Raw genomic sequence first — 12,399 nt, 5'->3', positions numbered from 1 at the left:
AGGGCCTTAAGGCTGGAATCGCACAAGCAGTTTTTGTGGGAAACACAGTAGATTCAAAAAGAAGAAAAAGTACAAAGGATCTACTGATGTTTCCTTTTTTGTATCCACTAGCGTGTTTGACTCAAACTGCCACAAATACGACATGTGTGATTCGAGCTTTACGCGGTTAGGGAGGATTTACACGAGCGTGTAATACGTCCGTGCAACGCGCGTGCTTTTCACGCGCGTCGCACGGACCTATGTTAGCCTATGGAGCCGTGCAGACAGTCCGTGATTTTCACGCAGCGTGTGTCCACTGTGTGAAACGCACGACATGTCCTATATTTCTGCGCTGCTCCATTGAAGTAAAAAATGGCACGCACACGCTCGTGTAAATCCGCCCTTAAAGTGATCCAAATGTAGATCACCATAGAACCCTAGCTGACACCCAGGCTTGGTCACAAACATCGCTCAGTCTACTGAAAATTGATCTGTTAGAGTTCATTTAGCGCGGTAAAAAAAAAAAAGCATCATTAATCACTGAGAAATTGCATGCGGTTTTACTGCAATTTGCAGCGGATTTTGATGCGTGTTTTGCCTGTGCGGTTTCACCTGTAAAAAAACTCATTGCAATTTGCGACGAAAAATGTCTCATCTAAACGCACCTTTACCCTCAGAAGCGTTTGAGAAGAAACCAGTAGTGGCAGTGGTGAAGAAATAAACTGCTCACTGCTTTTTGTTCCACATTAAGGCTGGATTCACACGAGCGTGTGCGTTTTGCACGCGCAAAAAACGCTGTTTTGCGCGTGTTGCAGTTCCGTGTGTTATCAGGGTTTGCTGCGTGGCTGCGTGATTTTCACGCATATGCCATCCTTGTGACACGCGGTTTTGCTGTTTAGAAAAAGAAATTAAGGAAGTGCTTTTATTTTTTCCTTCATTTCTTTATCTACTGTTGCGTGAATCACGCACGACACACGGAAGTGCTTCTGTGTGCTGCGCGTGATTTTCACGCACCCATTGACTGCGAAATACGGCCAAGTATAGGACGTCGTGAGTTTTACACAGCGGACATACGCTGCGTGAAAAATCACGGAATGTCTGAACGGCCCCATTGACTAATATAGGTCCGTGCGATACGTGCGTATTGTGGACGTTAAATACGCTCGTGTAAATAAGGCCTAACAGGCACTAAGATATGTGAAACATAAGGTGCATTTTTTTAATGCGGCTGTGGTTAAATAAAAACCAACTGTATCAAAAAACACAAAATCGCTGTAAGGGTATGTTCACACACACTAATTACGGACGTAATTCGGGCGTTTTTGCCCCGAATTACGCCCGAAAAATGTGCCTCAATAGCATTGACAAACATCTGCCCATTGAAAGCAATGGGCTGACGTTTGTCTGTTCACACGAGGCGTATATTTACGCGCCGCTGTCAAATGACGGCACGTAAATAGACGCCCGCGTCAAAGAAGTGACCTGCCACTTCTTGGGGCGTAATTGGAGCCGTTATTCATTGACTCCAATGAAAAGCAGCACCAATTACATCCGTAATTTACGCGGCGTTCAAGCACCTACACATGCCGTTACGGCTGAAATTACGGGGATGTTTTCTCCTGAAAACATCCCCGTAATTTCAGCCGTTACGGACGCTGTCGTGTGAACATACCCTAAAAAGGCATGTGGGTTTTGGATTCAGGTTTTTTTAAAGTGGTTTTAACTGCACTTGGGAAATCCACTTCAATGTTTGTCACTTATAATTGTAGCCCCACCAATCTCTAGAATCGGAGACCCGACTCCAGTTCCTCTTTACTGCATGAGCGCAGTTTAGAATGGCGTTTGCATTGCCACTCAATTCACTTTCTATGGGGTCAGCAGAGACAAGAGTGTAGCGCTCAGCTGTTTCCGTCTGGCCCATCGACATTGAATTGAGCTGCAATGCACGTGCGTAATCGCTGCTCCATCCAAAATCCTCCTAAGGGCTTGTCTACACGTAACGTAATTGCTGCAGAAAATTTCTGTAGCAATTCTACAGAAATTTGGCTGCGGAAAAGTTTTTGCGCCGTTTCTTTTTTTCAATGTTGGGAGATGGTGACATCTGAAAAACGCAGCAATTCAGTCCACTTTCTGCGGCAGGAATTGACATGCTGTGGTACGAAAAATACGCACAGCAGGTGAATTTCTGCTCAGAAATTTTACGCAGTGTGTAGATGACATTTTGTTAAATCTCACCCACTTTGCTGCTACTGTATTCTGATGTGTGTTTTCCATCTGCAATTCCGGATGGAAAATACGCAGAATTTCCGTTACGTGTGGACAAGCCTTTAGTGCAAACATGCAATAAGGAGGAATGGGGGTCTGGATCAAAACGCAATCAAAATGCCATTTCCCTGATGACATTACTTAGCATCACATATGTGACTCTTGTTCCCGCTCGTATAACAGTACGGAAACCTCCTGAAAATTCTTAGGACTCATGCACATGACCGCATTGGTTTTGCGGTACGCAAAACCACAGGTCTGTCGCGGTCCATCGGACCGCAAAAAAAACGTTGTTGTGCATCCGTGTCAGGACTCACAGGTCCACAACAATTCAGCAGTATTAGTGAATCCGAGGTTTTTTCGGTTCAGATTTGCATTTTTGCAAAAATGCGGATAAATTGCGCCCGCAAAAGCAGGGTCGTGTGCATGAGGCGTTAACTAGATGGTATCTAACCCCTGTCCGACTGGCAAAAATGTTTCCTTCCCAATCTAATTTATGCTTCCGCGGCTGCAGAGAAGTGGACTCACTGTCACATTTGGTAGGCCTGCCCGGGAGCTAACATTTATTGGAAATGTGGATCTGGGATAGACGAAATCTCCAAATTGTCCCCTTGGTCAGCGGATTTCAGATGTTTCTAACAAAAACAGCAAAAACTGTTGACTTGTTTTCTATCCGCTTCAAGGTGGACTATTTTGCAGTTTTTTTCTGATGACCAATACACTAGAATATGGACAAGAATAGGACCTGTTCTACAATTTGTGGAACGGACACAGGGATCCGTAAAATAACGGGTGTGAGCATGGCCCCACAGAAATAAATGGTGTACTAACCACAACAAAAACCTATTGGACACTGAAGAAAACTGTCGTGAGCCCTTAACCCCTTCCCAACATATGACTTTCGTCATAGCCGGGGTAGGAGAAGTATGGAGTGGGCTCACGGGCTGAACCCACTTCATATAATGCGGGTGTCGCCTGTATGCTACAGCCGACACGTCACCTTAACGAGCGGCATCGAGCGCGATCCCACTTGTTGAACCCATTAAATGCCGCATTGCGACTGCAGCATTTAAATTGTTAGGAAGAAGTGGGTGACCCCCACTAACAGCTTATCCCCCCCCCCCCCCCCGATGCGATCTCAGGGTGCTGATGGTTTCAATGGCAGCCTGGGGCCTAATGAAGGCCTGCCATCTTTGTGCTCCTATTAAGCCCTGCATCTGGTAGGGCTTAATAGAAGCCTGTCAGAAAGACTATATACTGCAATACATTAGTATTGAAGTATATAGTGCAAGCGACCCCAAGGTCTGCCATCTTTGTACAGATTTTAACGGTTGTTTTTTTTAGAAAGCCATCCTTGTGATGGCCGTTAAAAACTGATCCAGACCCTCAAAAGCGGACTCCCATTAGAAAACGGATACAATTAAGGGCTTATTTACATCACGTTTTTTTGCTTCTGTCTGAGGTATATGTCGGGAGGAGTACGGACGTATACCTCTGACAGAAGGCACCGCAGAAGCCCCTGAGTCACTGTTCATATATGGACAGTGGTTTTAGGGGCTCTCAACTATGGAGTCCTCGGCCAGAGCACTGCAAGCGCACTGGCAGAGGAATCCTGTCTTGGGAAAGCCCTTGACGTGTGGCGCTTTCCACAGGGGCTGGTGCGCGTCTCGCTTTCCACAGGGGCTGGTGCGCGTCTCGCTTTCCACAGGGGCTGGTGCGCGTCTCGCTTTCCACAGGGGCTGGTGCGCGTCTCGCTTTCCACAGGGGCTGGTGCGCGTCTCGCTTTCCACAGGGGGCACTGTGGTGTTTTCAGGGGGATGGGACAAAAAAAACCTCTGACAAATGAAATTCAATCGTCTTTTTAAATGGATGACAAACGGCCATTAAAACTGGTCAGACGGCCGGGATATGGATGAAATTTTAGAGACACACTGATGCAAAACGGTCATGAAAAGCTGATACGTTTTTATGGCCGTCTTTTTTTCACTGTAGTGTGAATATAGCCTAAGGCCGGATTCACACGAGCGTGAAAACATGATTACAGTACGGGCCAGTTTTCCCGCAGTGAGGCAGGGACTCCTAGCATCATAGGTAACTATGACGATAGGCGCCAGGCTCCCTGCAGTGTGTTTGGTCCGGGAAATACTTCCGGCATACGTATATCAGAAGATTGTAGAACAAAAAATGTAATACTACATACTAACCATTAGGGGTAGCAATTGGTCTAGAAATAGTCATTCAATATATAAAACATTTTGTTATGTATTTTTCTTAGTTATTTTTAAAGCTCAATCTATATATAGCTTTTCATTGCTTTTAGCAGTTGACTGTACAAACTGCACCGAGGTGTTAGTCTAGGAAGACTAGTGTAAAAAATGTGTGATGTTTTCCACAGCAGTTTCCCGTTGTCCTGTTTGTGCAGCAGCTTAGGCCTCGTTCACATCTATGTTGGAGGCTCCCTTAGGGGCCTTCGTCACATATCTGACTGAGAATACCAGAAATGATAGTGCAGCATGCTGCGCTATTGTTTTCGGTAAAACCACGGACACCCGGACGGAACCCATTAAAGTCCAGTTATTCCCTTTTTCTTCTCCTTTGACAGAGAAGAACAACGGATTGGAAAATGCTGGTGTGAACCCAGCCTTACATATTTTACCCTCTACCTTTTCTTCCCCTGTTCACTACATGCAAGCCTCTACATTTCTATGTGATGGCAATATTTCTGTTGCCAAAGTGTCATATTGAAGTTTTAGTATGCAATTAGATTGTCCCTTGTGGAAAACCCTTCTGCAGCAATTTTTTTCTAGACTGATATTTTTCAGCAATTTTTTTTCATGTCTTTTGGACTAAAAGCAAGTGGGTTTATTCACAAAACCTACCAATTTATATAAGGGGTAGTAAGTCATTCTTTGTATAATAACGAGTTATACAATCTTGCATTACACTTTTTGTATAATTTTTCACGGTTTTCATGATCTCTCCTTGCTGTCATTTAAAGAGGCTCTGTCCCCACATTATAAGTATAACTATCTCTTACATAATCTGATCGGCGCTGTAATGTAGATAAGTGTTTTTTATTTTGAAAAACGATAATTTTTGAACAAGTTATGAACAATTTTAGATTTCTGCTAATTAGTTTCTTATTAGACAACTGTGCATTTTTTTACTTTTGACCAACTGGGCGTTGTAAAGAGAAGTGTATGACACTGACCAATCAGTGACCAATCAGTGACCAATCAGCGTCATACACTCCTCTCCATTCATGTCCATACTGTGTTGTCACATACACCCACATTAACTTTACTGAAGTGTCTTCAGAGTGAATAGACATCACCTCCAGCCAGGACGCGACATCTATTCACACTGGGACTTAATCGCTGCGTGAATGACACGCAGTGCTGTAAATTAAGTCCCACACAAATGTTACCGAAGTGTCAGGGTTAACAAACAACAAGGTATCACCGCACCAGATATGAAAGATAGTGTGGGCACAAGCCTCCACAGAACCTGACCCAAAGTGTAATCCAGATGAAGAGACAAGGCAGCACATCCAAATGTAAAGGGAATTTTATTCACTCGAATGTGTGTGCATAAAGTTCCCCTTACATTGTGGATGTGCTGCCTCATCTCTCTTCTTCTGGATTACACATGTGGCTTTGCTGCAATATAACTCTCAGTAGCGTTTGCATGGAGGTAATGAATTCACAATGTGTGAACGCTTCTGTACAAAGCTCCATCTAAAAATAGCTATCCACATTGTTATGGAGCAGATCTGTAGCCTGTATTGCAGCATGTTCTAAACATAACCATCCTACAGGCTAGCCTTGCGACTGACCACGATGTGTCCAGTCCAGACGGCTTCTCATGGGATGTTTTTATCCTCTTATGAGATATTATCCACCGTTTAACCCCTTCTTGCTCCGTGATGTATATTTATGGCACAGAGATGAGCCCACGCCATGAGCAGCTGGTGTCAGCTGTAACTTACAGCTGAAAACCTGCCACAAAGGCCGGAATCATAGGTAACGCCAATCTCAAGACGTTTAACCCCTTAGATGTCACCATCAATACTGATTACAACATCTAAGGGGCTTGACCGATGGACTGTCCCTCCCATCCGTGCCCTCGTGCAGCTGGGAGTCTAACAATGGCCCCCAGGTCTGCCATATTTGTACACCTAACAGGACTACTACAGTGTTTTATATGAGCAATCAACTGATCACATCGTCTAGACACCTAGTGGGACTGAAAACAATAATTAAAAGATAAATAAAATGTTCAAAAAATAAACCCAAAAACCCTATTTAAAATGCTTTTATTATGTCAAAAAATATAAAATCATCATGTTATTTAACCCGCACTATGTGGACGCCGTAAAACTGAAATAAAAAAACAATAACAGAATTGCTCTTTCTTTTTATCCCGCCTCCCAAAAAGCAGAATAAAAAGATCAGTCATTTTACCCCAAAATGGTACCAATGAAAACGTCAAGTCCTCTAGCAAAAAATAAATCTTGACATCGCTCTATTGACGGAAAAATAAAAGTTATTTCTCTCAGAATATGGTGACACATGATCTTGTTTTATTGTGCAACATTAGTAAAACATAAAAAAAAATATATATAAATTTGATCTCGCTGTAATCGTACCGACCCACAGAATAAAGGTAACATGTCATTTATGCCACACGGTGAATGCTGTAAAAACAAAACACAATGACCGTATTGCTGTTTTATTTCCACTCCCCCGCAAAAAAAAAAAAACGCATGCATGTTTTTCAATGCGTTATAAGTTTTATACTCAAATTGTGCCGTTAAAATGTAAACCTCGACCCACAAACAAACAAACAAACCCTCATACGGCTACGTCGATCGAAGAATAAAAATGTTATAGCTTTGAAATATGGGGATGAAAATAAATGTATTCTTTAGGCCATGTCCTTAAGGGGTTAACACTGTGTATTAAAGGAAATATGTCACCAGGTTTATGCTGCTCTGTCTCATCCCTGCAGCAAAAAGTAGTGCCAGAGACCCCAATTCCATCACTGTATTACTTTTTAATGATCAGCAGTTGTTATAAAGTTCACTTTATCTCCTGCAGACCGTATTCATGATCTGTGGCTAGACCCATCCACCTGCCTATGACTGACGGCTATCTCCTTACCAACAGTATGTCAGTCATCAGTGGGAGGTAGGACTGCACGATTAGTCAAATTAATTCTCCCTCAAGGACTCTCACGATTCTGTTTTTTAACAGAATCGTTGAATCCATTTTTAGTGCCGCAGTTGCGCGGTGCCGTGCTGCAGGATGAAGCTCCGCCTCGTCACTGCCTGGTCCTCCCGGTTCTGTCTCTGCTTCCCCACATTACTGCTGTTCTGAACAAAATGATACAGTATGGAACAGCAGTTCTGCGGGGAAGCAGGGACTCCTAGTATATACGTAGTGAGAACGCCCTGCTGTAGATGGCAGCAGCAGCACCCTCCCGGCTTGCAGGTCGCAGCACCCTCCCAGCTTGCAGGTCGCAGCACCCTCCCGGCGTGCAGGTCGCAGCACCCTCCCGGCGTGCAGGTCGCAGCATCCCCCCCGTGTAGATCCCACTAGGAGCTGAATCCCCGGCCAAAGCGTCGGCAACATCTGGCCGTGGATTCAGCGTCTCGTGGTGATATCCACAATAAGACGTGGGGGGGGTGGCGCGCACAATCTGCATGTGGGGGCTGCGATCTACAAGGGAGGAGGAACTGCAGGGGTGTGTGGCACTATATTGGGGGTGGCACTGTGGGCACTGACACTGTTGGCACTCTATCCCCTGAACCTACTGTATACTACTGTAAATAATATATACCCTGACTCTGCCCCCACACAGTATAATGCCCCCATAGCATTTATATACTAACTGTTTAACTAAAAAAAAATAAAATAAAAAATTCTTAGCGACACATTCCCTTTAATGCTGAGAAATAAATTTACTGGAAAGTTACAAAGGTGAGAAGCCTACTGATAGATGAGAGTGGAGCCTACCTCCAGGGCTACCTTCTTGACTACAACCTATTATAATGTGACCCTTTGCACAGTGTTGTCTGTTTTTATTTTTCTTGTAATTTCATATAAAGCTTTGCCTATTCTTGCAGATGTGTGATTATCCAATGGTGTGATAGTTTGTGTGAAACACCATACAGTATTCACTGTTGTCTGAATAGGCTGAATCTCTTTGTATAGTTCTTTCATATTTACCCATGTTTGTTCTCACGGTATGTGCCATTGAAGTGATATCATTTGTGCACCAAGGTTAACACTTTTTTATTTCTATGGTCTTTTTTAGTTTAAGTGCTATAATATGGTGTGGGAAGTAAAGACAAAGGACATGCCCAATACAGTACAGAAAGTCCAGTTGTTAATGGACAAAAGACCTACAGCAATGAATGAATCTCTGGAAGTGCTGAAGTGTGAGGAACGTCTCCCATCCTCTCCAGGATATGCGTCTTCTGATGATCACATGGAACTTGGTATGGGTTTTGCTATTTATGCATATTTATGAACTGGATACTTTTTAGTCTGGGCTCACATGTCTTTGTTAGATGCCTGAACAGATGACATTTTTGTACACTCGGTGCACCGATGCAACGTCCATAGCCTGACGTAGCCCATAGCCAGACAGAAAAACACTGCATGCATCATCTTTCTGACCAGCGCAGGGAGAGAGAGGTCCGTCATCACTACTGGTTCCAAAACTACTCCCATAGGAAAGCATGGGATCAGTTCTGACATCAGTTTCCCTCTGGCGTTTCTGTACCATACGGAGTCACCGGACATATATGATGGTGACTTCAAAAAGCTATCTTTGACGTGGCCAATTGTGGTTTTCACATAACCTATATAACATACATGATCAGCCATAACATAATACCGGTGAAGTGAATAACATTGATTATCTCCATACAATGCGCTTGTCAAGGGGTGGGATATATTCAGCTGCAGGTGAACAGTCAGTTCTTGAAGTTGATGTGTTGAAAAATGGGCAAGAGTAAGGATATGAGTGACATTGACAAGGACCAAATTGTGATGGCTAGACGACTGGGTCAAATGTCAAACGGCAGGTCTTCTGAAGTGTTCCTGGTATGCTGTGGTGAGGAACTAACAAAAGAGAACTGGTGTACCAACAACATGGCAAAGGCTCTTTGATGTGCACGGGTAGTAAAGGCTAACCCGTCTGGTCCGATCCCACAGAAGAGCTACTGTAGCACCAATTGCTGAACAGCCTAATGCTGGCTATGATAGAAAGGTGTCCGAACACACTTTGCATGGCAGCTTGCTGTGTATGGGGCTGCAGATCTGCAGACCACTCAGACTCCCATCAGAACTGGACAATGGCATAATGGAAGCAGGTGGCGTTTTCTGATGAATGTGGATGGCCGGGTGCCTGTGCATCGCCTACCTGGGGAAGAGATGGCATCGGGATACACTGGGAAGAAGGGAAGCGAGAGGAGACCGTGTTATACTCTGGGCAATGTTCTGCAGGGAAACATTTGGTCCTGATGTTCATGTGGATGTTTCCTTGACACATACCACCTACCTAACTAGACATTGTTGCAGACAAGGAACCTCTTCATGGCAATATTATTCCACAACGGCAAAGACCTCTTTCCGCTGGATATTGCACTTTCACACTGTTCAGAAATGGCTAGAGTAACCTGAAAAATAGCCAAATTCCACAAATCTCAATATGATGGAGCATCTGTGGGATGTGCTGTAAAAACAACTCCGATCCATGCAGGTGGGCCTCACCACTTACAGGACTTAAACGAAATCTGTCAGCAACAACTTCAGTCTGCTCTCTGAGGGCAGCCCAAAGTAGTGACTCACAAGCTGATTTCAGTGGTCTGTCACTTAGGTCTGATAGTTCTGGGACTTTTGGGAACTTACAATTATAACTTTGCAGCTCTCGCATCTTGCTAGGAGGAAGGAGTCCGGGGTATTCATGATCTGCCACTCCCTCCATTAAGCCACCGATTATTGACTGCTTTCTCCCTATTACTGTGTGTAGGGAGAAAACTTTCAATTATCGGTGTTAGGGCAAAAGGAGTGGCTGCTCATGAATACGCTGGACTCCTTCCTCCCAGCAAAATGCGAGAGCTGCAAAGCTAAAATTGTAAGTTGGCAAAAGTCACATAACTAGACTTAAGTGACAGACCACTGAAATCGGCTGTCACTACTTTGTGCTTCCCTCCGAGAGAGCTTTTTACGTTTTCGTTGCTCTGCAGGAAGCGATTATTGAGCGATCACTTTCCATGCTTATAACTGTAGGTTGTGGGTGTCCCAGCAGCAGGACCCCCCTCATTCAGCAGTTATCAAGGCACCTATGAAAGAAAAGGGGTTTTCTAAAATGGACAACCTTTTAAGTATGTTGCATTAAAGTGTACTTATCACCTGAAAAGTGGGACCTGTTTTAGTTGAAAACCCATTTGCCCCAAAAGTAATAATTGTCTAAATATGTTATTAAAAACCCCCAGTATATCTACCTTCAGTATAAGTGTACTTTCACTATGTAAATGTCCCGACTCCCTGCAGGAGTCTGGTACCAAACTTCCAGGTAGGCGTATCTCTGCATCCTCCCGACATTCCCCACGGCAGCATCCAAACTCCGAATGTGAGATCTTGAGTTTTGTCTCAATGAGCGCTTACTGCTGTATAGGTATAGCCTTTACCAATTGGTAACTACTGTATTCATGCCGAGAGGACGCACGGGATGCTGGGACACCCCTACCCGGGAGTTTGGGACCCGATTTCTGCGGGGAGCTGGGTCATTTACATAGTGAAAGTACGCTTATACTGGATGTATGTGTGTATATATGTATATATATTTTCACTATTGTAATTTAAGTGGCTAGTGGGTTTTCATATAAAACAGGGCCCTCATTGCAGGTGATCGGTACACTTTAACAGGTTAAACCTAGACTATAGTAATTTCTTTATTATAAAGCCTCCATCACTTATTTAAATGAGTGCAGCTTAACCCCTTGACGATGAGTGATGGATATATCTGTGACTGGTATGTTGTGAGTACTGCCCAGTGTGCCCATGAGAATACAGTGGGATACAGACTGTTGCTTTTTATAAAATGTTGTACTTGTAGATCTTTGAAAAGTTGTATATTTTACTATGACACGCGCTATATAGGTAAAAAAGAAATGAGCATTGTGCATTAAGCTATCCATTGGATCCCTCTCTATAGATGACCTTCCAGAATTGCAGGCTGTCCAGGCCGACTCCACATCACCACCAGAGGTTTTCCACCTTGATGCCAATGTATCACATCAGGAATATACAGTGCCTTTATGGAGTCAAAATATTTCAAATCTGTCAGACAGCGCCTATTCGTGTGGAAGCGGGATGAACTGGCTGACTGAGCTGGCCAATATTGCCACAAGTCCTCAGAGTCCTCTAATGCAATGTTCATTCTATAATCGGTAAGGCCTTTATTCATTCTTGTCCATTCCACCAGTCTTCTAGTTCAAATAAAATTCCCCAAAATGACTGTAGAACTGTAATTATTCTGAGGTTGTCTTTTCGTTTTCCTGCTTCTGTCAGGGATTATCAGACTACTTGTATGGTATAGTATTTGCGAATATCTCCAGTAAAGCGTACGACCTTACAGGTGACTTTTCAGAATCCTGTCATACGCGAGGAGTGACTCATTCCGGGCCATTATATGACTTGTATTCTGCATTATTTAGCAGTTTTCCCCTCTGCAGGATCTATCACTAATTCTCCGTTTTCCGGCACAAAGCTGAGGGCATAGAAAGGCCGAGTGGTGTGGGTAGTATTCAAAGCAGGATTTTCTTTCTTTGTTTTGCCATATTAATAACATTTTTGTACATACGTTTAGAAAGTGAACCTTCTTAATGAGAAATGAGTAAAAGTAGTCAATACTAAAAGTTGATTTACCACACAACAGTTCTGTTTTTCGCTGTGTTAACCCCTGACTGAAGCGGGAAAAGGAAGCAGTGGATATGCCATAAATGTCTGTTGAATACCCCTTTAAGCTAGAGACCCATGTAATTGGCGCGAGATTGGTTGTAAGGGATGTGCTGCCTTCTGTTATCTCTTTAGTATATGCAATAAGCTCCTTACAATCTAATACGTGTTCTAAAAAACCCTC

At 43.7% G+C, this 12,399-nt stretch overlaps 1 protein-coding gene across 3 annotated transcripts in view; it reads left to right on the top strand.

The window, feature by feature from the left end:
- HBP1 (HMG-box transcription factor 1) overlaps nt 1-12,399 on the top strand; it is a 61,240-nt gene that overhangs the window by 10,046 nt on the left and 38,795 nt on the right. For all 3 annotated transcript variants that reach the window (XM_075857273.1, XM_075857274.1, XM_075857275.1), the window contains exons 2-3: nt 8,563-8,746; nt 11,473-11,707. In XM_075857273.1, coding sequence (XP_075713388.1) covers nt 8,563-8,746; nt 11,473-11,707 — 419 coding nt within the window. The remainder of the gene's footprint in view (nt 1-8,562; nt 8,747-11,472; nt 11,708-12,399) is intronic.

This window comes from Rhinoderma darwinii, chromosome 3, assembly GCF_050947455.1.
Source record: "Rhinoderma darwinii isolate aRhiDar2 chromosome 3, aRhiDar2.hap1, whole genome shotgun sequence".
Classification (NCBI taxonomy): Eukaryota; Metazoa; Chordata; class Amphibia; order Anura; family Rhinodermatidae; genus Rhinoderma; species Rhinoderma darwinii.
This window is presented reverse-complemented; position numbering and strand designations above follow the sequence as displayed.